Source organism: Carcharodon carcharias, chromosome 6 (genome assembly GCF_017639515.1).
Source record: "Carcharodon carcharias isolate sCarCar2 chromosome 6, sCarCar2.pri, whole genome shotgun sequence".
Taxonomy (NCBI): Eukaryota; Metazoa; Chordata; class Chondrichthyes; order Lamniformes; family Lamnidae; genus Carcharodon; species Carcharodon carcharias.
Window position 1 is genome coordinate 41,535,239 of NC_054472.1, and position 23,946 is coordinate 41,559,184.

The 23,946-nt window shown below is 43.8% G+C and overlaps 1 protein-coding gene across 1 annotated transcript in view; it reads left to right on the plus strand.

Moving 5' to 3' along the window:
* oxr1a (oxidation resistance 1a) overlaps nucleotides 1–23,946 on the plus strand; it is a 338,586-nt gene that overhangs the window by 48,057 nt on the left and 266,583 nt on the right. Inside the window, exons 2-4 of the mRNA XM_041189241.1 lie at nucleotides 96–178; nucleotides 19,327–19,434; nucleotides 20,424–20,537. Coding sequence (XP_041045175.1) covers nucleotides 96–178; nucleotides 19,327–19,434; nucleotides 20,424–20,537 — 305 coding nt within the window. The remainder of the gene's footprint in view (nucleotides 1–95; nucleotides 179–19,326; nucleotides 19,435–20,423; nucleotides 20,538–23,946) is intronic.

Here is a 23,946-nt window from a genome sequence, read left to right on the forward strand (position 1 = left end):
AGAGCTTCATGAGCAGTTGAGGGGAAAAAAGCATGGCATGTTCTGTATAACTCTATGACTGTGACTTACACGCATGTTATCTTGTCTGCTTTCAGATACCGACCAGAAAAAGCCCCAGGAGAAGAAGGATGCACGGCGGATGTCTTTCCAGAAGCCCAAAGGGACCATTGAATACACGGTGAGTGAGAGTAAAATCGGAAGCTAGCTGGTTGTATAGGTCCTTGGGGTCTGTCTTTATTTTATAATTGGGGAGATCCATTTAATTGCATGGAGGGACCATTTTCATTAAATGTTTGAGCCCTCTTGCCCCACAAGCAGCCTTTCCTTAGCCTGAACTGCATATCTTGTTGCCCTGGAACATGCCCTGCAGCTGCCCTCCAATTCCCAATGCTTATAAAAAATGGAGCCTGCTTTGTGTCTATGGACTGCTCTTGAAATAACTCTTTGGTAATTTGCCATCAGTCTGGTGCATGATTGGTTTCTCTGGAAAAATGTGTGAATTTCGGGTGGCAGTTAAAATCCTTAAAGGTTCCCTTTCCACAATATTGTTTTTTTATTGAACTATCTATAAATGATTGTGCCAGTTGATATTTTAGAAACATTATACCATTTGAAATTTAAAAAAAGAACCCTTTAACACAGCCTTGTAAAACATATGCAGTTTAGTTCTTTATAAGTTTGCATGCTGGAGCAAACTGTCTCTTTTAATGGCTTTGTTTTATCAAATATTTTATAACAATTGCTCTCACAGAAGTTTTGTATCAGCTGTATTTGATATTGATAATGGAATTTAGTGAAGGAGTAATTTTACTAGTATTTCTCAACTGTATTAAAACAGCAACTTTACTAAACTGCGAGAGATTGAAGGATAATGAGATGGCTATTGAGTGGTTTAATACTTCAAGCAGTTTCTTTAAAATGCTTTTCTTTTGTTTCTTACCTGGCAAGGGAGAAACCATGATTATGGTCCTTCTTGGGTGTGTGTAAGGTTTCTTGGGGTTCATTTATTTTCTAAGGGGTGGTCTTGGAAAAGGATTTAGCTCTACTATGGTTGTTTTTCTTTGAGGCTTCGGTACCTAACAAACGAACTTTAAAGAGGTGATGGCTGCAACCACTAGAGCCTCAAACCAGGGGGTGCATAACAGCATTAGGGTGATGGTGAAGGGGGTACACCCTTTGACTGTGCTTCCTTCATTAAGTTAACCCTTTTGGAATTCTGTGGATTCGAAGCTGCAGAGATCTACTGTCTGAGAATACTCACTGCAACACTGCTGTTTACTGAGCCATTGTAACAGGACCCGGTGGTGACCATGCATCTCTATAACCCATATGTTCCTGTCATGGATGTGCTCACCTTCCTTGCCAGGTACATCAACACTGTTGGGAACTGCAAAGAGATCAAGGACTCCTTTGCGATTTGGACCAGTAAACAACAGGCCAAGGTGACTCTAAAGGTGTATGATAAGGGAGCAATCCTCCAACCCTCCCTACAGCTTCGGGAGAAGCTGGGTCTACATTGTCCAAGCTGGACAGTCCAGAGTTTGTTATTTTGTCGCAGATTTGGCCAAGTGGTGGCCAAATGCAGCCCCGTCATCTTTAAGAATGGAAGCAGGGAAGGCCATCTGACAAAAGACAGCAAGCAGACTGAAACCTGTGTGATGGGACTAGGAAGCTGGAGGAGGAGAAACTCAAGCTCCAAAGTGGAGACAGCAAATAGGCCAGCGTACCCGAGCTCCATGAAGCTGGGAACAGTGGAGCGCTCAGTGCACTCCAGCTCCTGGAAGTTGGGAGCTGCAAAGCCCTCCAAGGGGGAATGGATTGGAAAAACTTCAACAGAGAAAAGCCCAAACCTCGCTCCTTGCAAAAACACACGCTCCCAATGTCACGTGGGTGGAACAATTCTAACCAGTGTGGTTTCTTCAGCCCATCACAATTGATACAATTTGTGAACTATGAGTATGAACATGCCCAAACACTAGAATTGTGAAAGACAATGTGTGAGTGACAAAATAATGCAAAATAGGTATAAAAATCACTTCCATTAATGTGTGTAATGTTAGATTTACTACACGATGTGTTTTAACATTGGGTTACCTTACAAAGGCCAAAGCTGACCTGTTCCTGCAGGCAGTGGTCATGATGGTGGTCTCGTGCTATCGATCTGGTCAGGAGGAAACAATTTCCATTCTTCCATCCTGGGTATTCTGCAGCGGTGGGGATTGCAACTTCACCATCTCCTGAAGTTAAGAAGGTAGTGAATGTATGAAAATGCTCCATTCCAGTTAATTAGCACGTACGCCCCAGCTCTAAACAGTAAGTGGCTGGGCGGTGACTTAAACTACATAATTGATACAGCTGGGCGATCCAGCAGGGCTGACAGCAAATTGGACACCACTTCCAATCTCCTGAAGGAAACGGTAAAAGATGCCTTGCTGCACATGTTGTTTTGCAACCCTGCAGATGGAGCGCTGCGTATATGCACCTGGTTGGGGCCAGACTGGTCTGTCCATTGCAGAAAGATTTCCTGTTTACCTACCAGGCATTCACTGTCAGGTCCATCAATGTCCACCTGGTGTTCTCCTCTGACCACTATCTCCTAATGGCTGACTGTCACTTGCAGGGGAGCATGGAAGCTGGACATGAGTTTACTGACCCCAGAAAACATCGAGTTACTCAAAAGGTATGACAGAAGGTTGAAGAACCATGAAATCCCTCCTTGTTTTCCACTAGTGCGTCAGAGACACAATCAAGGTGAATAAAAAGAGGCTCTTCGTGTTCAGAAGGCTAGAGAGGAACAGGGGGAAATGTTCCCTACTCCAGGAAAGTATGCAGAACATGCTGTGACTGCAATCAATGGGTTTGATGTCCAGGAGGATCTCTAAGAGGTGAAGAGCCAGCAGGCCTCGCTCTTTGGCCAGGATTTTCCGTGACCAATCAGGGCGAGTGTGTTCAATGGTGTGATCGGAAAATCTTGCGAGAAAGCCCTCGTCATGTTTCCCAGCGACGTAAATCCAGGATTGTCTCCTCTTTCCCCCCTACACCCATGTCAATGGTGGGCCATTGAACATCAGAAACGTAATTTTCATAAATTTGCGTTTGATTATTGTGGCCACATGCTGGAATCATTCTCCCCGCTGCGACCCCCAGTCAAATTGAAATCCCACATCAGTGTGCCTCCAGAATGGCATGATATACAACTACCTTTTAAAAGGAGTGCACCTGGCAACCTTAACTTCAAGGGGAACTTGGAGGTGCATGCACACAACTCAGCACAGTGCTTGTGAAGATCCTCCATAGAAATTGAAGGAAGCAGTGCTGTGGATTTGGGTGGGGGTGGGGTGGACAAGCAAGTCTCCAAATCAGCTTCTTCCTGGCTGACTTTCAGTGCGGTGCTGGGGCAAGGGTCCCAGTGGGTGTGGGTTACAGGAAGTGTGGCAAAGCAGCACCAAGGGAAACCTCTGGGCAAGGGCTCCAGTGCTGGGGGTGGGGGGACAGCACAGACTGAAGGAAATACACAAGCACATGCCAGGGGGAGGATTGAGAGGCCTGGTACGTGGAAAAGCATTTCAAGATTAAGCATTTTAAGATTGAGCATTCTTCTGCAGCTGAGATCGTTCAGCATCAGCTCCATTGACATGTTTGGAGTATGGCTTCAGAAACAATTATGCCCACTCAACCAACACACATCCCTCATGGTGCCACTGATTGCTCCTGAACTGCTAACCCTCGGGTGCAGATTGCCAAATAATGAGAGTTTCACGGGACTGCAGAATAATTGGCGACTGGGCAAGTTAGAGCACCCCCTTTTGAGACATGGAACAATCACTGAGGGAGGTGCTCAGAACTCCTTGTTTTGTAGTTATTCAGGCTTTGAGCAGTGATTTTCATGGTCCAAGCTAACCACGCAGCCTTGGATGATTAGGATAATACCTGTGCCTGAGCTGAGAGCTCAGGATGTAGCTGAGTGATTGAAGCTGACACCACTCAGTCTTGTGGTGTGGGGCGGAGGTGGGTGGGGTTTTGGTCTTGCATTCAGTGAACTAAGCACTGGCCATCCAGGTAGTGGCTAGGACTGAAAAGCACGTGTGAAGGGGCCTTGAGGCACAGTTGGAGCCGGAGACTTAATAAGGAGAGGTCCTTAGAAGACACATGCTGCTCTCGCGTCTCTCTCTCTCTCTCTCTCTCTCTCTCTCTCTTTGATACTGCAGTGAGGATACCATTAGGAGCATGGACCCTGGTGATCTTGCTGTTTGCCTCATAACTTTTCGGCAGGGGAGAAGAAGGAGAAGAATGTGATGGAGGCGCCTGGCTCGGCATAGGAAGGAGCACAACCCTCAAGATAAAGGAGTAGCAGGGCCCCTCCGCACGTAGAGGAAGACCCACGGAGAACTGTTGTTCGTAGGCGCCTCACTAGACCCAGGATATATAGACAGCACTTGTTCTTCCTCATCTGCAGGTAGAATCAATGTTGCCAAAGACTCTGATTGTCAAGGGAACTGGTTACTCTCATATGTCACCTTCTGCAGGATTTGGCACCTTGGGGACTCAGAAGGCATCCACTGTCAGTGGTATTGACAGTGATCACCACGCTCAACTTCTACAGCAGTGGCTCCTACCAGAGTGACCTGTGCGGGATCTCTCAAGCCTCCACGCACAAATGTGTCTAGGAGGTCACGGACATCATCTTCACTAAGGCATACGACTTTGTTAATTTTGACCAAGATCAGGCAAGCCAGGAAGCAAGAGCACTGGCATTCGCTGAGATTTGTGGTTTTCCGCAGGTGCCATCAACTGCACTCTCTCTAAGATCTCCGTGGCAACAAGCAGTCTAGTATGTGAACCATAAGAGCTTCCACCCACTCAATGTTCAGCTGGTTTGTGACCACAACAAATTAATCTTGCAGCTCTGTGCACAATACCCAGGGAGCGTCCATGACTCATACATCCTCAGCAAGCCTTAGATCCCTGACACCTTCCAAGGTCCACAGAAGCTGCAGGGTTGGCTCCTCGGGTACACAAAAGTTGTGGCTGATGATGTCCGTGCAGTGGCCCGAGACTGCAGCTGAGAGAAGGTACAACAAGGCTCATGCTGCAACCCAGACTTTGGGGGAGCACACCATTGGGACCCTGATTCTGGTGCCTTGACAGATCTGGCTATACACAGATCTGGTTCCAGTATACTCCCAGAGGGTGTCACGCAACATCATGTCTGGTTGCGTGCTGCACAACCTTGCGATGCAAAGCAAGGTGGCCTTGGATGATAAGGAGCTGGAGGAGCTGCACATTTCCTCTGATGAGGAGGAAGTGGAAGGGGAGGAGGGTGATTAGGTCCTGGAAACCCAGGATGCAGGTGATGAGGTCACTGTTTCGGCCAGACAAGGTAGGTGTGCCCATGAGGCTCTCATTGCCACAACATTCCGTGAGGAGGATGACAAGATACAGTGAGGACTCTCCTGAGAGCACAAGATAGCAACTGGGAGCGTCTGGCAGACGTCATCACACTCGCAGTCTGTGCAGAGTCTCGTCTCATGCAGACTTTGCTGGAATATAGCAGGAACATGGACTTCAAAACTACTTGATGTCCTGGACCAAGGTTTCCACGGCAGCTGCCACCCTACCAGTGTTGACCTCGATGCGTTGCCATGCCGGCACTATCAACTCAGTCTGAAGGTGGACGGATTCTTCTGTTAAGCCTTGAAGTCCTGATGTTCCCGAGCTTGTCTTTGTAGCTTCAGCAAGTGAGGAAGAACCGAGTCCAGAGGCTCCTCACTTGACTTGGACTCAGCAGATTCCTGGCCTCCAGTTGTCCTCTGAGTGCCAGTACCCACGGATGTCCCTGCCTCCGCCTGCTGTGGATCAGACAGTGCATTGTACTCACTAGAGTGCGACCCGAGGCTATTCTGGAACTAGGTCCACCGAGGTGTGTAGCTCTGTGCTGGTAAAGGGTGTGAGTGAGCGCTGTGATGGGCCTTCAATAAGGGTGGCATCAGACTCCTCTTCCGAGGTGTCTTCAGGGCTTAAGGTGAGGGCCTGGCTCATGAACACCCTCAGATGCTTCCCAGATGTACCTGCAAAAGAAAGGAGAGATCATTAATGCATGGCAGGGGGTTCCGGACCAGGAGATATCACTCTCAGTATGGTTGTCTGATGGATGTTGTGGTGCAGGATCCTCACCTGGTTGAGTGCCGGCAACTTCACCATCAGCACAGGAACGGTCCACATCCTTTCTGGGCAGCTGGATGGCTCTACTCTGAGTCGGTGAGACCCTTCAGTTGAGGCATTCCATCCACACCCCCCCACCCCCACCCCACCCACCCAGCCGGTCTGGGAGTAGTGTGTGTGTGTGTGTCTGTGTGGTGATGTCCTTGGAGCTGACACTGCGTCTGATCTCTGTGGATGTGTGTTGGGTTTGTGAGTGTGTGAGATGAGACTGATGAATGACTTATCCTGGCAAAGGAGATAATTCATCCTCTTCCTGCACTGGGTGGTTGTCCTCTTTTGTAGGATGTTGGCACTGACCACTGCCTCCCATGCTGGATTTATCACCTTAGATGAGGTTCTTCGCCCAGAGCGGGGGTAGAGGACTTCACAGCAGGCCTCCAATGTGTTCAGTAGGTGCTCAAGAAAGGCATCACTGAATTTGGGGGCAGCATGCTTTCTCCCTTTTGGAAGCCATGATTTCCACTAGCTTTTGATTCCTTCAAGAGTGCTAGCTCCATGTAGGGGTGCCCTTTTAATTATGGTGCTCAGATTGCAGAAAGCCTAAGGTGATGGCAGAGCAGGCAAGCCAGACACTGCCTTGCCAGCAATCCGACGTGAAACCCGTGCCCCTCAATTTTTTTCAGCCAAGTGGCACACAATATGACAGAAAAAGGCACCATTGCCATCAGTGAGTCGAACGCCAATTTTTTTTTTCCCTGCCTGCTTTCGAACTTTGCCAATTTCACAGAAAATCCCGTCCTTTGCCTCAGAGACCTCCAAGACCATCTTCTGATCTAGAATCTGCTCCATAGAGCAGGGTGAGGCGTGTTCTCATTTCTTCTTTCAAAAGGTACACAGAAGTTTCTGTGATCAGCAGCCTGAAGGACAAAGATGGCTCGGTAACATCATCGCAGTCTGACATCGAGGATCAGTAAATCCTTCTATGGCAAATTGTATGACATGAAGCCCACAGACAGCATGGTCTCCCAGTCCTTCCTGACCTCTATCACGGAGGTCTTAGGTGACAGTATGTGAAAGAGTCTGGACAAATTGCTAACTCCAAATGAGCTGACTCCGGCCATCAAGTCCTGCAAAAAGAATAACTTTCCCGGAAGCAATGGTTTACTGGCTGAGTTCTATTTGACTCTGTGGGACTAGATCAGCTCTGACCTGCTGGAGCTGTATGAGAGTATGCTTCTGGCCATCAGCATGTCAGAATCCGAAAGGAAAGGCACCATCAGCCTCCTATAAGTGGAAGGGGGAAAGGGAGGAAATTGAAAATTGATCTCATGACTGAATATGGATTACAAAATTCTGCCCAAAGTCATTGCCTATCAGGCTAAGTCGGCTCAGGACTCCTTACCTTGCTGTGAGTTGGAGCGGAGCAGACCTGCGGGAGACAGTCAAGAGCTGAGGAGTGCCTATAAATACAGACCGGGGAATTGATTGAGGCCTACCTTGCTGGGAGTCGGAGCAGAGCTGAGCAGCGCCTGCTTCACTGTTCCAGCTGCTGGGAAGCAACAGTCAGGGAAAAAGAAAAAAAAAAAACTGTGACGTCGCAGGAAGCTAGTAAGTTGATTGGCCGGTAATTGCTCAGTCTAAGGGACAGTGTGCGAGAAACCAGCTTAGGACAGGTGAGTTCAGGTAGATCTATAAATAAGAAGAACTAAAACTTTAAAACAATAAACCAAAATGTGAAAACTTAAAAATTACAATAAACCAAAGATTAAAAAAAGCAATAAAAATAAAGTAATTGAAACAAACACCTAAAACACATACCTTTGTACTTAAGAAGCATACAACCTTTAGTTGTCAGGGGTACTAGCATTCAATAAACACAGTAAATTGTAGCATACATAGGAAGAAAGTAATTAAAGTGAGTTAACTAAATAACATAAGTTAGAATGGTGGGACAGGTGTTATGTTGCAGCTGTGAGATGTGGAAGCTTTTGGACGCCTAGGTGATCCATGACAAACATGTCTGCAGGAAGTGTAAGCAGCTTGAGGAATTCCGGATCAGGATTATTGATCTGGAAGCTGAAATGCAGACTGTGCAACATAAGGGAAGGGGAGAAATACCTGGATACTTTGTTCCAGAAGACAGTCACACCTCTTAGAAGAGGGTCATCTTTTTTGGTCAGCAGTGAGGGGCAGGAGGATGTGACTCTAAGTGAGGCAGGTAATGGGACTGAGCAGACATTAGGGGAGGAGCCTAGGACTTTGCAATTGTCAAACAGGTTTGAGGTGCTCACAACATGTGTGGATGAAAGCAAAGTCTGCAAGGTGGATGAACTGGCTGGCCATGGCACTGTTGTACAGGAAGTCGTTCAAGCGGCGGGAGCAAAAATGAATGTAGTGGTAGTAGGGGATAGTATACTGAGGGCAATTGACGCTGTTCTCTGCAGCAAAGAGCGAGAATCTAAACAACTATGTTGCCTGTCTGGTGCCAGGGTTCAGGGTATCTGCTCAGGGCTGGAGAGGAATTTGCAGTGGGAGGGGGAGGATCCAGTTGTCGTGGTCCATGCAGGTACCAATGACATAGGTAGAACTTGGAAAGAGGTTCTGTGAAGTCAGTTTGAGGAGCTAAGCACCAAATTAAGAAATAGAACCTCGAAGATAATAATCTCTGGATTATTATCTGAACCACATGCAAATTGGCATAGGGAAAATAAGATGAGAGAGATGAATGCATGGCTCAAAGACTGGTGTGGGAGAAGTGGGTTCCGGTTTGTGGGACACTGACATCAGTACTGGGGACAGTGGGGGCTGTACCGTTTGGACGGTCTACACCTGAACAGTGCTGGGATGAATGTCCTCGCAAATCGCGTAACTAGGGAAATAGAGAGGCCTTTAAAACTAAACAAGAGGGGTGAGGGATCAAGCTTGGGCAGAGGTAGCAATTCAAGGTGTAGAGTCAAGGCAGGAGAGCAAAATAGTAACATGAGAAATGAGGGTCGGAGAATGGCAGGAAGGGACAGGGAGGAAAAAAAGTGAAGAATACATCAACAGTCGACTAGATGTTACAAAGGTGACAAAAAGACAAAACCATAGGCTCTCTATCTGAATGCACGTAGCATTCATGAAGTAAATGAATTGATGGCCCATTGTGAAGTAAATAATTATGATCTGATAGCAATTACAGAGACTTGGCTGCAGGATGACAATGATTGGGCCCTTAATATTGAGGGGTACATGATATTCAAGAAGAATAAGAAGCTAGGTAAATGTGGAGGAGTAACACTGTTAATCAAATAGGGCATTGATTCAATAGTTAGAGATGAGCTTGGTTCAGGAGATGAGGATGTAGAATCGGTTTGGGTGGAGATGAGGAATAGTAGAGGAAAGAAGTCATTAGTGGGAGTGGTCTATAGGCCCTCTAACAGCCACAAAATAGGACAAAGTATTCAAAAGAAAATATTGTGTGCTTGTGATAAAGGGACGGCAATAATCATGGGTGATTTTAATCTACATAATACCTGGAAAAATCAGATCGGCAGCAGTAGTCTGGATGAGGAGTTCTTGGAATGCTTTTGAGATATTTTCTTAGAGCAGCATGTTCTGGGACCAACCAGAGAGCAAGTTATATTAGACTTGGTGTTGTGTAATGTGACAGGATTTATTAATGACCTCAGAGTAAAAAGGACCACTCGGTACAGCAACCACAATGTGATTGAATTTTACATTCAGTTTGAAAGGGAGAAGAGTGCATCTAAGACTAGTGTCTTAAACTTAAATACGGGCAACTATGTGGGCATGGAAGTTGAATTAGCTGAAGTGAACTGGGATACTAGGCTAGGAGATAGATCAATAGAGAAGCAGTGGCAGACATTTAAGAGGATATTTCGGAGTATTCTGAATAAGTACATTCCTACCAAAAAGAAAAGTTCTAAGGGGAGGACCCATCATCTGTGGTTAACTAAAGAAGTTAAGGAAAGCATACAACTTTACAAAGATGAGTGGCAAGATAAATGATTGGACAGAATGTAAAGAATGGCAGAGAATGGCTAAAACGTTAATCAGGAGAAAGGAATTAGAGCATGGGACGAAGCTAGCTAGAAACGTAAAAACAGATAGCAAGAGTTTCAACAGGTATCTAAAAAGGAGAAGAGTAAGTAAAGTGAGTGTTGGTCTTCTGGATAGTGACGGTGGGGAGTTAATAGATAATAAGGAAATGGTGGAAGAAATGAACAAATATTTTGCTTCTCTGTTCGCTATAGAAGATACAAAAAACATTCCAGTAATAGCTGAAAATCAGGAGATGAATGGGAGAAAGGAACTTGGTGAAATTGAAATCACTAGGGAAAAGGTACTGAGCAAATTAATGGAGCTGTGGGCTGGCAAATCTCCGGGTCCCGAAAGTAGCAAATATACCCCACTATTAAGGAAAGGAGAGAGACAGAAAACAGGAAACTATAGGCCAGTTAGCTTGATGTTTGTAGTGAGGCAGTTATTGGAATTGACCATTAAGGCTGGGAACTTAGAAGAACTCAACACAATTGGGAAGAGTCAGCATGGTTTTCTGAAAGGAAAATTATATTTAACCAATTTATTGGAGCTTTTTGAAGGAGTAACATACACAGTGGATAAAGGGGAGCCTGTAGACATACAGTACTTGTATTTCCAGAAGGCATTTGATAGGATGCCATATCAAAGATTATTACGGAAAATAAAAGCGCATGGTGTAGGGGTAACATATTAGTATGGATAGAAGATTGGCTGGCTGGCTGGCAGAAAGCCAAGAGTATGCATAAATGGGCTTTTTCTAATTAGCAGGATGTGATGAATGGAGTCCCACGGGGTCTGTATTGGAGCCTCTACGTTTTACAATTTAAATCAATGACTTAGATGAGGGGAGTGAAGACATCGTAGCACAATTTACAGATGTCACAAAGATAGGTAGGAAATTATGTTGTGAAGAGGACATGAAGTTGTGGATGGATATAGATAGGTTGAGTGAGTGGGCAAAGATCTGGCAAATGGAGTTTAATGTGGGAAAATGTGAAGTTATTCACTTTGGCAGGAAGAACAAAAAAGCAGAGTATTACTTAAATGGTGAATGGCTGCATAATTCTGAGGTGCAGAGGGATCTAGTGTTCTGGTACATGAGTCACAAAAAGTTAGTATGCAGGTACAGCAAGGTATTAAGGAGGCTAATGGAATGTTATCCTTTATTACGAGAGGGATTGGACATAAAATAAGGATGGCTTCAGTTATACAGGGCATTGGTGAGACCGTGCCGCGAATCCTATGTGTAGTTTTGGTCTCCTTATTTAAGGAAGGATGTAAATGCATTGGAGGCGGTTCAAAGATTTACTAGATTGATACCTAGAATGAGTGGATTGTCTTATGAGGAAAGGTTGGACAGATTGGGCTTGTTTCCACTGGAGTTTAGGAAAGTGAAGTGTACAAGATCCTGAACAGCCTTGACAAGGTAGACGTTGAAAGGATGTTTCCTTTGATGGGTGAGTCCAGAACCTGGGGGGGGCAATGTTTTAAAATTAGTGGTCGTCATTTTATGACAGATGAGAGAATTTTTTTCTCTTGGAGGATTGTATGACTTTGGAATTCTGTGCCTCAGAAGGTGGTGGAGGTGGGGGGGTCACTGAATATTTTTAAGGCAGAGGTAGATAGATTCTTGTTCAGCCAGGGAACCAAAGGTTACCGGGGTTAGATGGGAATGTGCAAATTGAAACACAAGATGATCAGCCATGATCTTAATGAATGGTGGAGCAGGTTCAAGGGGCTGAATGGCCCACTTCTGTTCCTATTTCTTATGTTCTTATGGAGTTGGTGAGCCACCCTGACCAGACCTGCATTGTTCCCACCTGGAAGATCTCTGATAGCCTTGTGCTACCCTGAGATTCGATTACCTATGTACAGCACAGGGGAGGTGGATACCTGCCTCATCAGCTTGGACCAGGAGAAGGCCTTTAGCAGGATATTGCACACCTACATGATGGATGCCCTCTCCAAAATGGGATTTAAGAGCGGGAATCCACAATTGGATCGAGCCGCTCTACACAATCATCAGGGAGCAGTTTCAATCAATAGGTAGGAATCCAAAAGCTTTCCGATCAAATCTGGAGCCAGGCCTGTTCTCTCTTCCCTGTCCTGTCTTGTGCTGTGTTGAACTGTATTGAACCTTTTCCTGAGTCCGTCAGGAAGGATGTGGGCATAAGAAGGATGATGGTCCCAGGCTGTGGAGGCACTTCGGTCAAAGCCACCCTGTACTTGAACAATGTCACCATTTTCTGCCTGGATCTGCTGTCGGTGTGTAGACTGATGAGCTTCTGCAACAAGTACAAACAGGTCACAGGAGCCAAGGTAAATGATGGCAAGAATGTGGCCATCTTCTTTGGGAACTGGGCCAGCTGATCCTTTGTTCCCTTGAACGTCAGGTCATACTAGCTGAAAGTTCTGGGCATGTGTTTGGAGGGGCCAGCTCTTGTGCTAAAAACTGGAAGGAGCGAGTAGCTGTAGTAAAACAGAAACTGGGCACATGGAAGCAATGTTTCCCACCATAGGAACCAGGTCATCAGGTGTGAGGCACTCTAGGTGTTGCTGTACATGGAGCAGTTTTGGCCTATTCCTCACTCCTGTGCTGTGGCAATCACCTGAGTCACCTTCTGTTTTATCTGGAGGTCAAAAATGGACCATGATTGCAGGGACATGATGTACAAACCTCTAGGTAAAGGGAGAAAAACATACCCAACATTGTCCCCATCCTAATGGCTATCTTTGTGTGTGGCTGCATCAAGCTGCGCATGGACCCTTGGTGCACAAAAACCAAGTGTCACTGTGTTCTAAGGTTCTACCCAGTGTGTTGCAAAGGATGGGTCTGGCCTTATTGCCATGAACCCTTCCAAGCAGTTGGACGTGCTTTACCACCTATTCCTCCTTTATGCAGCAAAACACCTTTGACCAAAAGTCCATCAGGCAATGGTCTGCACATAACATCCTCGAGGCCCTGCAGGAAAAGAAGATGGTAGATTCTAAGCAAAAAAACTGCGGATGCTGGAAATCCAAAACAAAAACAGAATTACCTGGAAAAACTCAGCAGGTCTGGCAGCATCGGCGGAGAAGAAAAGAGTTGACGTTTCGAGTCCTCATGACCCTTCGACAGAACTGTTGGATAGATTCCCTGAGCAGACTGTCAGCCATTTGGCAGAAGGCTTCATCACCAGAAGTTTGAAAGAAGCACCAAGACATAGCTTGGTTGATGATGAGAGAGGCCCTCCTCAGCAGATCTTTCGTACATGCCCGAAGTCTCATCCATCTGCACGTTGCCCTTGAGGTGGCTGTGGTGGGGAAGAGACCATTGTCCAGCTCCTTCTGGAAAGTACCTTTGCAAAGAAAGTCTGGAGAGAGGTACAGTGGTTTTTGTCAAGGTTAATCCCGAGCAACCCTATGTCACAAGACCCTGTGTTAAAAGGGCTGTTCCCAAGTACTCTCATCAAGATGAACATCAACTGCGATGAAATACGCTCTTTGGTCTGCCGAAACATGCTGGTCTTCCATTGCAAAGAGTTGTCCTCAATCAAATGTTGTAGACTGGCGCATGCCAAGGCCCAGGGCTACATGCTGAGGGATGCACTAAAGCTTGGGGCAGCCATGCAGAGGCACAATGGGAAAAGGTTAAGGCCTTTTCAACCAGGGTACATCAAAGGGCTGGAAACTATGTAGAACCGCTCAGCTGGATGCCTGACATGAAATAAATATTGTGCCTATCAAAAATATTGAAATTGTATTGAAGCACCTCAGAGTGGAACATGCTCTGTGAAGAAAAGTTGAACTTAATTGCACTTTACAAAATATTTTGAATTGAATATTACAGAATGTATTTTGTCATGCCCTGTGAAGGCATGTCCAATCATAACTTTAAATGTGGACTTACAGGAGTAACTCACCTCCTGACACCACCCTCCAACAAAGCCTGTCCACCATCTGCAAGGCACAAGTCAGGAGTAAATATTCTCCACTTGCCTGGATGAGTGCAGCTGCAGCAACAGGCAAGAAGCTTGACATCATCTAGGACAAAATAGCCTGCTTGATTGGCACCCCATCCACAAACATTCACTCCCTCCACTGATGTGCAGTGGCAGTGTGTAACATCTACAAGATGCACTGCAGGAACTCACCAAGGCCTCTTAGACAGTACCTTCCAAACCTACGACCATTACCATTTGAAGGACAAGGGTAGCAGATGCATGGGAGTGCCACCAACTGGAAGTTCCTCTCCAAGCCACACACCATCCTGACTTGGAAATATGTCGCCATTCCTTCACTGTCGCTGGGTCAAAATCCTGGAACTCCATCCCTAACAGCACTGTGGGTATACCTACACCACATGGACTGCAGTGGTTCAAGAAGGCAGCTCACCACCCACCTTCTCCAGAAAAATTATGGATGAACAATGAAAGCTGGCCTCCTATGAATGAATTAAAGGAAACTCAGTATATAATTTTCTGGAACTGTCTTTTATTTGCAAATGGACACTAACAAGACCATGAAGATGGTGCCAACAGTCAGGTGATTTTTGCAATTTTTGCAAAAAGGGTTATCTCATGTCTGAAAATGCCTCTGGAAAGCTGCCGAATGCAAATGAGCTTCTCAGGTGAAAAGGAACCATCCTGACCAGCTCAATGGAAGAGATCTAACGAGCAACGAGCCGTGAGGATAGAATATCAAATAAGGCTTCCCAGTGAGCAAATTGTAGCTGGTATGTTGATGGGTTACCAGTCATTCCCCTGTTGTGTGTCAATCAGTCTGTTCCAACCCGTTATGTGGACAATGGAAGGAAACTTGCCATTGTGATCAAAACTAGCTTCTGGTACCAAGTCCTTTATATCCCAAGAAGAGCATCTGCTGTAAGACATCAGAAAAGGCAGTAGACTCATGCCTTTTTAAACCTAGAGACTGTTGTATCTAAAAAGTCTCCCAACCTGATTCCTATTCCAACAAACACAAACATCTTTCTTTCCAAAACCATACTGATTACAGACAGCAATGGTTTCAAGACCCTGTCCATAACAACTTTTACAAATTTTATAAATAAAACATTTTTTAGGGAAGAAATTGTTGAATTTGTTGAAGCCCTGTTGAAGGAGCCCTCTTGTAATATAGTCAATAGTTCCCCAGTTATGTATTTTGGAGTCCTTATGTCCAATTATAACTGTGTGCAAGTGAATGGATTTTCAGTGATGAAGGAATGGTGATATGTGACCCAATAGGATGCAGTATATTCTATTATAATCAAGTACAGTAATGGACAAAACTAAATCGCCTTGGAACGTTGAACAACTGGATAAATTTGATGTAAATATAGAAATTCAGGGTTAATTGGAACCTCTAAAATATCTTATTCTTTATTATTGAATTGGTATGTCCATAAATATAAGGAATATCAGGCTGGGGAATATGTACATGTCCATTGTCTTGCACCCACTCAGTTCATATATTTTATAGGACAGACAGCACTTGAGAACTAGTTTCTTGAGCCTGTTCCACCATTCAATTAGATCGTGGCTGATCATTGCCAAAAAATAATTTGCCTACCTGCAATAAATTTAATGCATCCCAAGATAACACTCCCTGTTCTACATTCTTTGGTTCGAATGCAGCCATGTCTTAAATGCTTATCACAGTAAAAATATGAGAGAGCCTGTTGAATTATTTAATAATTTCAGCAATCGATGTACCTCCCATTTCTGATTCACTCACTTAACCTAACGTTCAAGGAGAGATGATAGACCTGGCTCCCCTTCCTTCCTTCACCTATCCACTGTCTGAAGGTAGCGTGTTTAAGAGTACTTTAGTTGTCAGGAACAGGCAAGTGACAGGTTTTTAAAAGAGCTTTTCACACCCATTTTTTCTGGATTTCAAGTTTGGAGTTGCAGAGGCTGCAACAGTGCTGTGAACTCAGCCCTTTTAATTAGTTGGAGAAATACAGTCATTACGCGAAGAAAGGTTGTTTGCATTTTAATGACTTCACCAAGACTTGTGCAATCATGAAAATTAGCTCTGTGTTCTTACAGTTCCATGTATTGGCAAGACCTTTCAACATGTTGTATTACAGTAAAGTGTCCACTTCACGTTTATACTTGATAAGTTCATATTTATAGTTCAGAAGTTCATGTGAGAGTGTGACACCACACTCAGTTAAATACCTTGACATCAAGGGCAGTCACTCTCACCATGAATTCAGCTCTTTTGTCCATTTTAGGACAAAAGCAGCCCTGGTGAAACGCAAATGGAGCAGGTCATTGGTGAGTAAGTGCCGCTTGATTACACTGTCGATGACAATTTTCATCACTTTGCTGGTGACTGACTGGATTGGATTTCTTCTGCTATTTGTGGACAGCTAGATAATCTCCCATTTTATCAGGCAGATACATGTGTTGTAACTGTAATGGAACAGCTTGGCTAGAAGCACAAGTCTTTAGTACCAGACCAGTTGGGGCCCTTAGCCTTTGCTGTATCCAGTGCAGACAGTCCTGATATGAGGAGTGAATCAAGTTGGCAGAAAACAGGCATCTTTGCTGGGGACCTCAGGCCAAGATGGATTATCCGCTTAGTGCTTCTGGCTGAAGTTAATGGCATATACTTCAGCCTTGTTTTTTTGCATGTGGGCTCCTTCCATATGAGCTGCTTCCTCTTGCTGGTTATTTAATCTTTCACCACCATTTGCAACTGGATGTGACAGATCTGCAGACCTTTAATCTGACCTGTTTTTGGGATTTCTTGGCTTTGTCTATAGCATGCTGTTTCTTCTGTTTAGCATGTAGCATCTAGCTTCATTGTATTCGCACCTCATTTTTGAATATGCCTGATGCTAGTCCTGGCATGCTCTCCTGCACTCCTCCATTGAACCATTGGTGGTAATCAGCAGGAGGTTTTCTTGCCCATGTTTGACCTAATGTCATGTGACTTCATTGGATCTGGAGTCAATGTTGAGGACTCCTAGTGTTTCCTACTGTATACTACTGTGCCAGCCACTATTGGTGTATCTGTCCTACCCAAGGGTCAGGACACCAAACCAGCATCTATGCAGTACTGTTGCTGTTCCCTGGATATCTTTGATTATGTAATTCTGTTGGGATGTAGTGCGTATGAAATGTGAATGGGGCTGTACAGCGCACTGATTTTTTATTTAATTGGCTCTACTGATGCAGCAAAGGGTTTACTGTTTCAGTCCTGTTCTTTGAGCAGTACTAAATGTTTTCCACTGAAGTCCATATGTTGAATAGTATGTCAGTCAATACTTTTCTGTTAATGCTTGAGTGTGCATAATCTCCTTTCATTTGCATTTACATCTCTGGGTTTAGTGAAATGTTTTCACTTCCCAATAAGCCTTCTAGTAACAAGAAAGCTGTGTAGTTTCACCTCTTAGTTCTAATAATCATTTGGCTTCAGGTACTCCCTAGTTAATGGCAGCAATTAGAATGCCTGTAAATGAGCATGTTGGAATCTGCAATGTACAATTGGTAGCATGGATGCATTTTTACCATTTGCTGAACAAGAATCAAAATGTTTGATAGTGAGGTACAAAACAGCCCTGCTGTAGCTGCTAGCTGGTCCATTGGCCCTGTATAAAGATCAAACTAACTTGCACATCATGTTATGTTACTTGTACTGCAGTTTTGTACAATTTTTAACACTTAACAATTGTGAAGACATATTCTGAATATTTGGGCAGATGTTTATGACTGATCTTTTACTGGAAAAGAAATGGGCTGGATATAAAAAGCCTATGAACCGAATATTTTTATTTCTTTTAGAAAAAAATCTCAGAACACCTGTGTTACTCAGTTCTGAAAGTGGTGATTCCCTCCTATTTCTTACCTACATGCTACTTTTCGACAACATCATCCAAAAATCAGTGTTTTCACATGGATGCAATGACACCCAGCTCTACCTCATCATCATTTTTCTCAACCGCTCCATTGTTGCTAAATCATCAGACTGTGCTTATCTGACACCCAATACAAAATAAGCAGAAACTTCCTCCAATTTAATATTAGAAAGACTGAAACCATTGTTTTCGGTCCCCACTACAAACACTGTCCCTTAGCTACCGACTGGATTCCTCTCTCTAGCAACAGTCTAAGATTAACCCAGTCCATTCGCAACTTTGTTACGACATTTGATCTCAAGATGAGCTTCCAACCTCATATTTGTGCCATCATTAAGTCCGCCTATTTCCACAGCCTTAATGATGCCTGACTTTGCACCTGCCTCAGCTCATCTGCTACAGATGAATCTCCTGATTCATTCCTTTTTTATCTCTGGACCCAACTATTCTAATAAACTCTCAGCTGGTCTCCCCCATTCTACTCTCAATAAACACAATGTCACCCAAAACCCTCCTGCCTATGTCTTAACTCGCAGCAAGTCCCGTTCCCCTGCTGGCTGACCTATGTTGGCTCCCCGTCAAGCAGTGCCTTGATTTTAAAATTTTCATCCTTGTTTTTAAATCTCTCAATGGTCTTGCCCGTCCATCTCTATATTCTCCTTCAGCCCACAACCCTTCAAGATATCTGTGATTATCCAATTCTGGCCCCTTGAGCATCCCCAATTTTAATCACTCCGCTATTGGTGGCTGTGTCATCAGCTGACTTGGCCCTAAGCTCTAGAATTCCTTCTCTACACCTCTCCAACTCTCTACCTCACTTTCTTCCTTTAAGACACTCCTTTAAAACCTACCTCTCTAACCAAACTTTTGGGCATGTAAACCTGTCATCTCATGTGACTAGGTGTCATACTTTGCTTCTTAATGCTCCTGTGAAGTTCCCTGTGATGCTTCTATACATTAAAGGTGCTATATGTATATAAGTTAATGTAATTCTTCACCCTGTGCCCTTCAGTACGCTCTTACTGGTTGTTAAACAAAGCGGTTATTTCTGTGATCTCCCATCAAATGCTTTGCTTCCAAAAGTTATAAAATATTTTCTTCACTTTCAATTTGTATTTTGATACAAAAAATCAAGAGGTATGTTTCTGTCGTGGGGGTGAGTAGAAAAGGGGTTAAAATAGTAAACTGGAAAAACATTCTGCTAACTGTCTGCTTTTACTTCAAAATTTAACAACTACTGAATTTTGACTTTAACAAATTGGTTTCTCTGACAGGTTGAATCAAGGGACACTTTGAACAGCATTGCACTCAAGTTTGACACTGCACCTAATGAGCTAGTACAGCTGAATAAATTGTTTGCCAGAGCTGTTGTTCCAGGCCAGGTATTAGGCTTTATTCCTTTTGACTATCATGTACGAAAACTGTCCTGCTTACTAATTTGTAATATGTAAGCCATGTGATATAATTACACCTGTAATTGAATCTGGTTAAATTAAATATAAAATTGCATTCATACAATTCTGCTTAAGTTATTTATCAACGTAAGCAAATACAGCACCACGATCCCACAAGCAATGAGTAGGGTTGAGGTGAAATGTTTAGATAGATTCCCCATAAATGCAACTATGCTATTTGCCTCAACTACTTGTGCCAGTGAATTCTACATTCTAAACAAACTCGCCGTGAAGAAATTTTTCCTGAATTCCCGAATGAATGTAGTTATGATTGTCTAAAATTTATGATCCCTAGTTTTGGTGTGCCCCTCAAGTGGAAATATCCTCTTTACATCTACCCTGTAAAACCATTTCATGATCTTAAAGACCTCCTTCAGGTCAGCCCTCAGTCTTCTCTTTTCTAGAGTGAAGAGGCTGGGGCTCTTCAATCTTTCCTGACAGGTATAACCTCAAATTTAAATTATTTCCCTGTGAGCCTCAATAGTCTTAGCTGATTATTGATTGAGGGTGTCAAAGTCAGATCTTATCTTATGCTAGCCCTTTTGCAAAGGCCACAAGTTACACTTACACCTTGGATGCTGATGAGGATGAGAAATTCTGGTTCTTTGTTCTCCTTTCTCCCCTCCACTAAGTTCAGTTGTGTATTCTCACCAGTTGTGATTGGCTGATTCGCCACGCTTCAATTTACGCCACAAAACTTCTCCCATTGTGCCACCAGGGAGCCCGCTACTTGTCGTTGCACAGCAGCATTATTTTGAAATGATTAACTGGAAAAGAAAAGTCAATTGTTTTGACTATTTATATTTATTGATTGTAAATAAGGCATTATAGTGAGCACTTAATTAACCTAAATTTTAATGATGGCGTTCTGTAGGCAATGAGGTTGTTGAATCTCTCTATCTTTCTCTGTCTCACAGATTCTTTATGTTCCTGATCCAGACTACATTTCCAGTGTGGAGAGTTCACCATCATTGAGTCCAGTCAGCCCTTTGTCACCAACCTCTTCAGAAACAGAGTTTGAAAAACCTATGGTAAGAACCTGAGGGTTGGAAAGCATGTTACTCATACAAATGTAAAGAACAGTAGGGAACCTGCAGAGTGGGGGGGATGTAAATATAAGCTTATACAGTATGTTTAATGTAGGAAAATGTTTAAAGGCGCTACACAGAAGCTTTATCAAATAAAATTGGACACTGAGCTATGAAAGGAGACATTAGTGAAAATGACCAAAAGTTTGGATTGGAGGTTCATTTTAAGGACGAAAAATAAGTTTAGGGAAAGAATTCTAGAGCTTAGGGCCTTGACAGCTGAAGGCACAGCTGCCACTGATGAGTGAGTAAAATAAAAAATAGCAAGAACAAGGAATTAGAGGAAAAACCTAGAGGGGACACTAAAGGATTTTACAAGTATAGTGAGAGAAAGTGGGTATTTAAGGGCCCTTTAAGGTCCCTTAAAGCCAGACGCACTTGATGTTGTAAATGAAAATGATGAAATGGCAGACTTGCTAACTGCTTACTATGTATCCGTCTTCAAAGTAGAGGGTGAGGGTAAAACACAAACTTAATAGATTTAATGTAAATTTTTTAAGAAGTAATAGAAAAAATGAGACTGAAATGATAGAATCATAATTCTGCAGCACAGAAGGAATCCATGCCGACTGTCTGCAAGAGCAACCTAGTCAAACGCACTCGTAGCCCTGCAGTGTCTTTTTATCTTCACTTGCTTTATCAATTCCCTTTTGAAAGCTGTAATTGAATCCACTTCCACCACACACACACACACACAGGCAATGCATTCCAGATCATAACCATTTGCCGTGTTTAAAGAAAAGAAGTTTTTCCGCATCTTGTCAATGGTTCTTTTGCAGCTTACATTACATCGGTGTCCTCTGGTTCTTGACCCCTATGCCAGTGGGAACAGTTCTTCTGAATTTACTTTGTCTAGATCCTCCATAACTTTAAATAAAAAATTTCCTCTCAATCTTTTTTCTAAGGAGCCCAACCTCAACTTCTCCAATCTGTCGACATAATTGAAATCCCTCATCCCTGGAGCAATTATCGTAAATATTTTCTGCCCCGTCTAAAGCCTTTACTAAATCCATCCTAAAGCATTGTGCCCAGAGTATTTTATATAGGTTCATCATAACTTGCCTGCTTTTGTACTCAGTACCCCTATTTATAAAACCCAGGGTGTCTTTTTAACTGCTTTCTCAACCTCCCCTGTCACCTTCAATGACTTGTGTACATATAGCCCATATCTCAATGCTCTTGCACCCACTTTAGAGTTTCATCCTTTATTTTATGTTGCCTCTCTTCATTCTTCCAACCAAAATGTATCACTTGTGTTATGATCCTTGGTTAGACCCCCTTGATAGTACCTTGGTAATATCCAATTAGGGATCAATAAATATATAATAAAAAAAGAAAATGCTGCAAAAACTCAGCAGGTCTAGCAGCACTGAAGAGTCAAATGGACTTGAAACGTTAACTGTTTCTCTCCACAGATGCTGCCAGATCTGCTGAGTATTTTTCCAGCATTTTCTGTTTTTATTTCAGATTTCCAGCATCCACAGTATTTTACTTTTATTTTGGGGACCAATAACATTTTGTATAAAAGTAGACAAAGTTTGAGATGCAAGGCACTTGCAAAGTGATAAAGCCACAAAATTCCACTGGTTTTGAACAAACAAAAATAAACTTTACTATACAAGGTCAGAAAGATAAAAGAATTTACAATATCTGTACTACTTGAACATTCAGGGTTTATGAGGTGCATGTGAATTAACAAGTCACCTGTAGTCAAACACACCACACTACACAATAAATGACAGATGCGACCAAGCAGAGTCCATGGATTTCTCAACAATCCACCCAGAAGTCAGTGAACATTGAGAGTCAATCAATCTCGCTGAAACTCTGTTTTTCACACATGAGACTCCAGTTTTCACTTTCGAAGATCTCGTCTTTGAATTCTCTCCACAAGTCACTCCAACTTGAATAGCTTCAACAACAGCCTACCTGGCAAGGTTTTAATCTCATTTTCCGAGATTATGTTCCCTTGGATTCACGAGTGTACACTCAAGCACCAACTCACAAGTGCGATATCAAATCTTCAGCTGAGCCAAGCAGAACACCACTGCTTCAAAGGGATACCTTTGCCCCAACAGCCAGCAGCACAGAGTCATCAACCTTCAGCTGCTGCCTTGAATCTTCTGAGCCCTCTTTGATTACCAGGGCTTTCCATGAGTCCTCGATTGAAGTCTGGAAACCACAGCCCTTATTTGGAGCTGTTTCTTTTTGGCTTATCCCCTTTTAACTTAAATGGGACCTCCTTCCTGTCCCCTCTCCGCTTGTCCCTTGCCTGGGACGTTTCTCAGTGGTGCTCTGCTCCCTGTCACTTGACATGGGTTTTTGGAACTGTTTCTGTATGCACAAGTGCACTGGGTCAAAATAAAATTTAAAAATGCCAGTCTGTTCATGCGCAAAAGCTCCAAGGCCCATTAGGAGTTGAAGTTCCTGAACTCTGCATTGTCCAACGAGGTAGTTTGGGTTTCATTACACTTCATTCTTTTCTATATTAAATTTCATCTGCCATGTGTTCATCCATTCAGCCAACCTGTCTATGTGCTCTTGTGTGTATGTTTCTCAGTCTGCAAAGGAAGTATTCAATGAACGGCATGACACTAGAGGAACAAAGGGACACTGGCGTGTGTGTCCATAGATCCCTGAATGTGGAGGGACACGTTAGTGGGGTGATGAAAAAGGCTTATGGGACACTTGCCTTTACCAATCGAGGCATAGATTACAAAAGTAGGGAGGTCATGTTGGAGTTGTATAGAATCTTAGTGAGGCCACAGCTGGAGTACCGTGTGCAGTTCTGGTCGCCACATTATAGGAAAGATGTGATTGCACTGGAGAGGGTGCAGAGGAGATTCACCAGGATGTTGCCTGGGATGAAACATTTAAGTTATGAAGAGAGGTTGGATAGACTTGGGTTGTTTTCGTTGGAGCAGAGAAGACTGAGGGGTGACCTGATCAAAGTGTACAAGATTATGAGGGGCATGGACAGGGTGGTTAGGGAGCAGCTGTTCCCCTTAGTTGAAGGGTTAGTCACAAGGGGGCATAAGTTCAAGGTGAGGGGCAGGAGGTTTAGGGGGGGATGTGAGGAAAACCTTTTTATCCAGAGGGTGGTGATGGTCTGGAATGCATTGCCTGGGAGGGTGGTGGAGGCGGGTTGCCTCACATCCTTTTAAAAAGAACCTGGATGAGCACTTGACACGTAATAACATTCAAGGCTATGGGCCAAGTGCTGGTAAATGGGATTAGGTAGGTAGGTCAGGCGTTTCTCACATGTTGGTGCAGACTCGATGGGCTCTTCTGTACTGTGATTCTGTGAAAGCAACAGTTCACCACTAGTCCCTGTTTCCTGTCACTCAAGCAA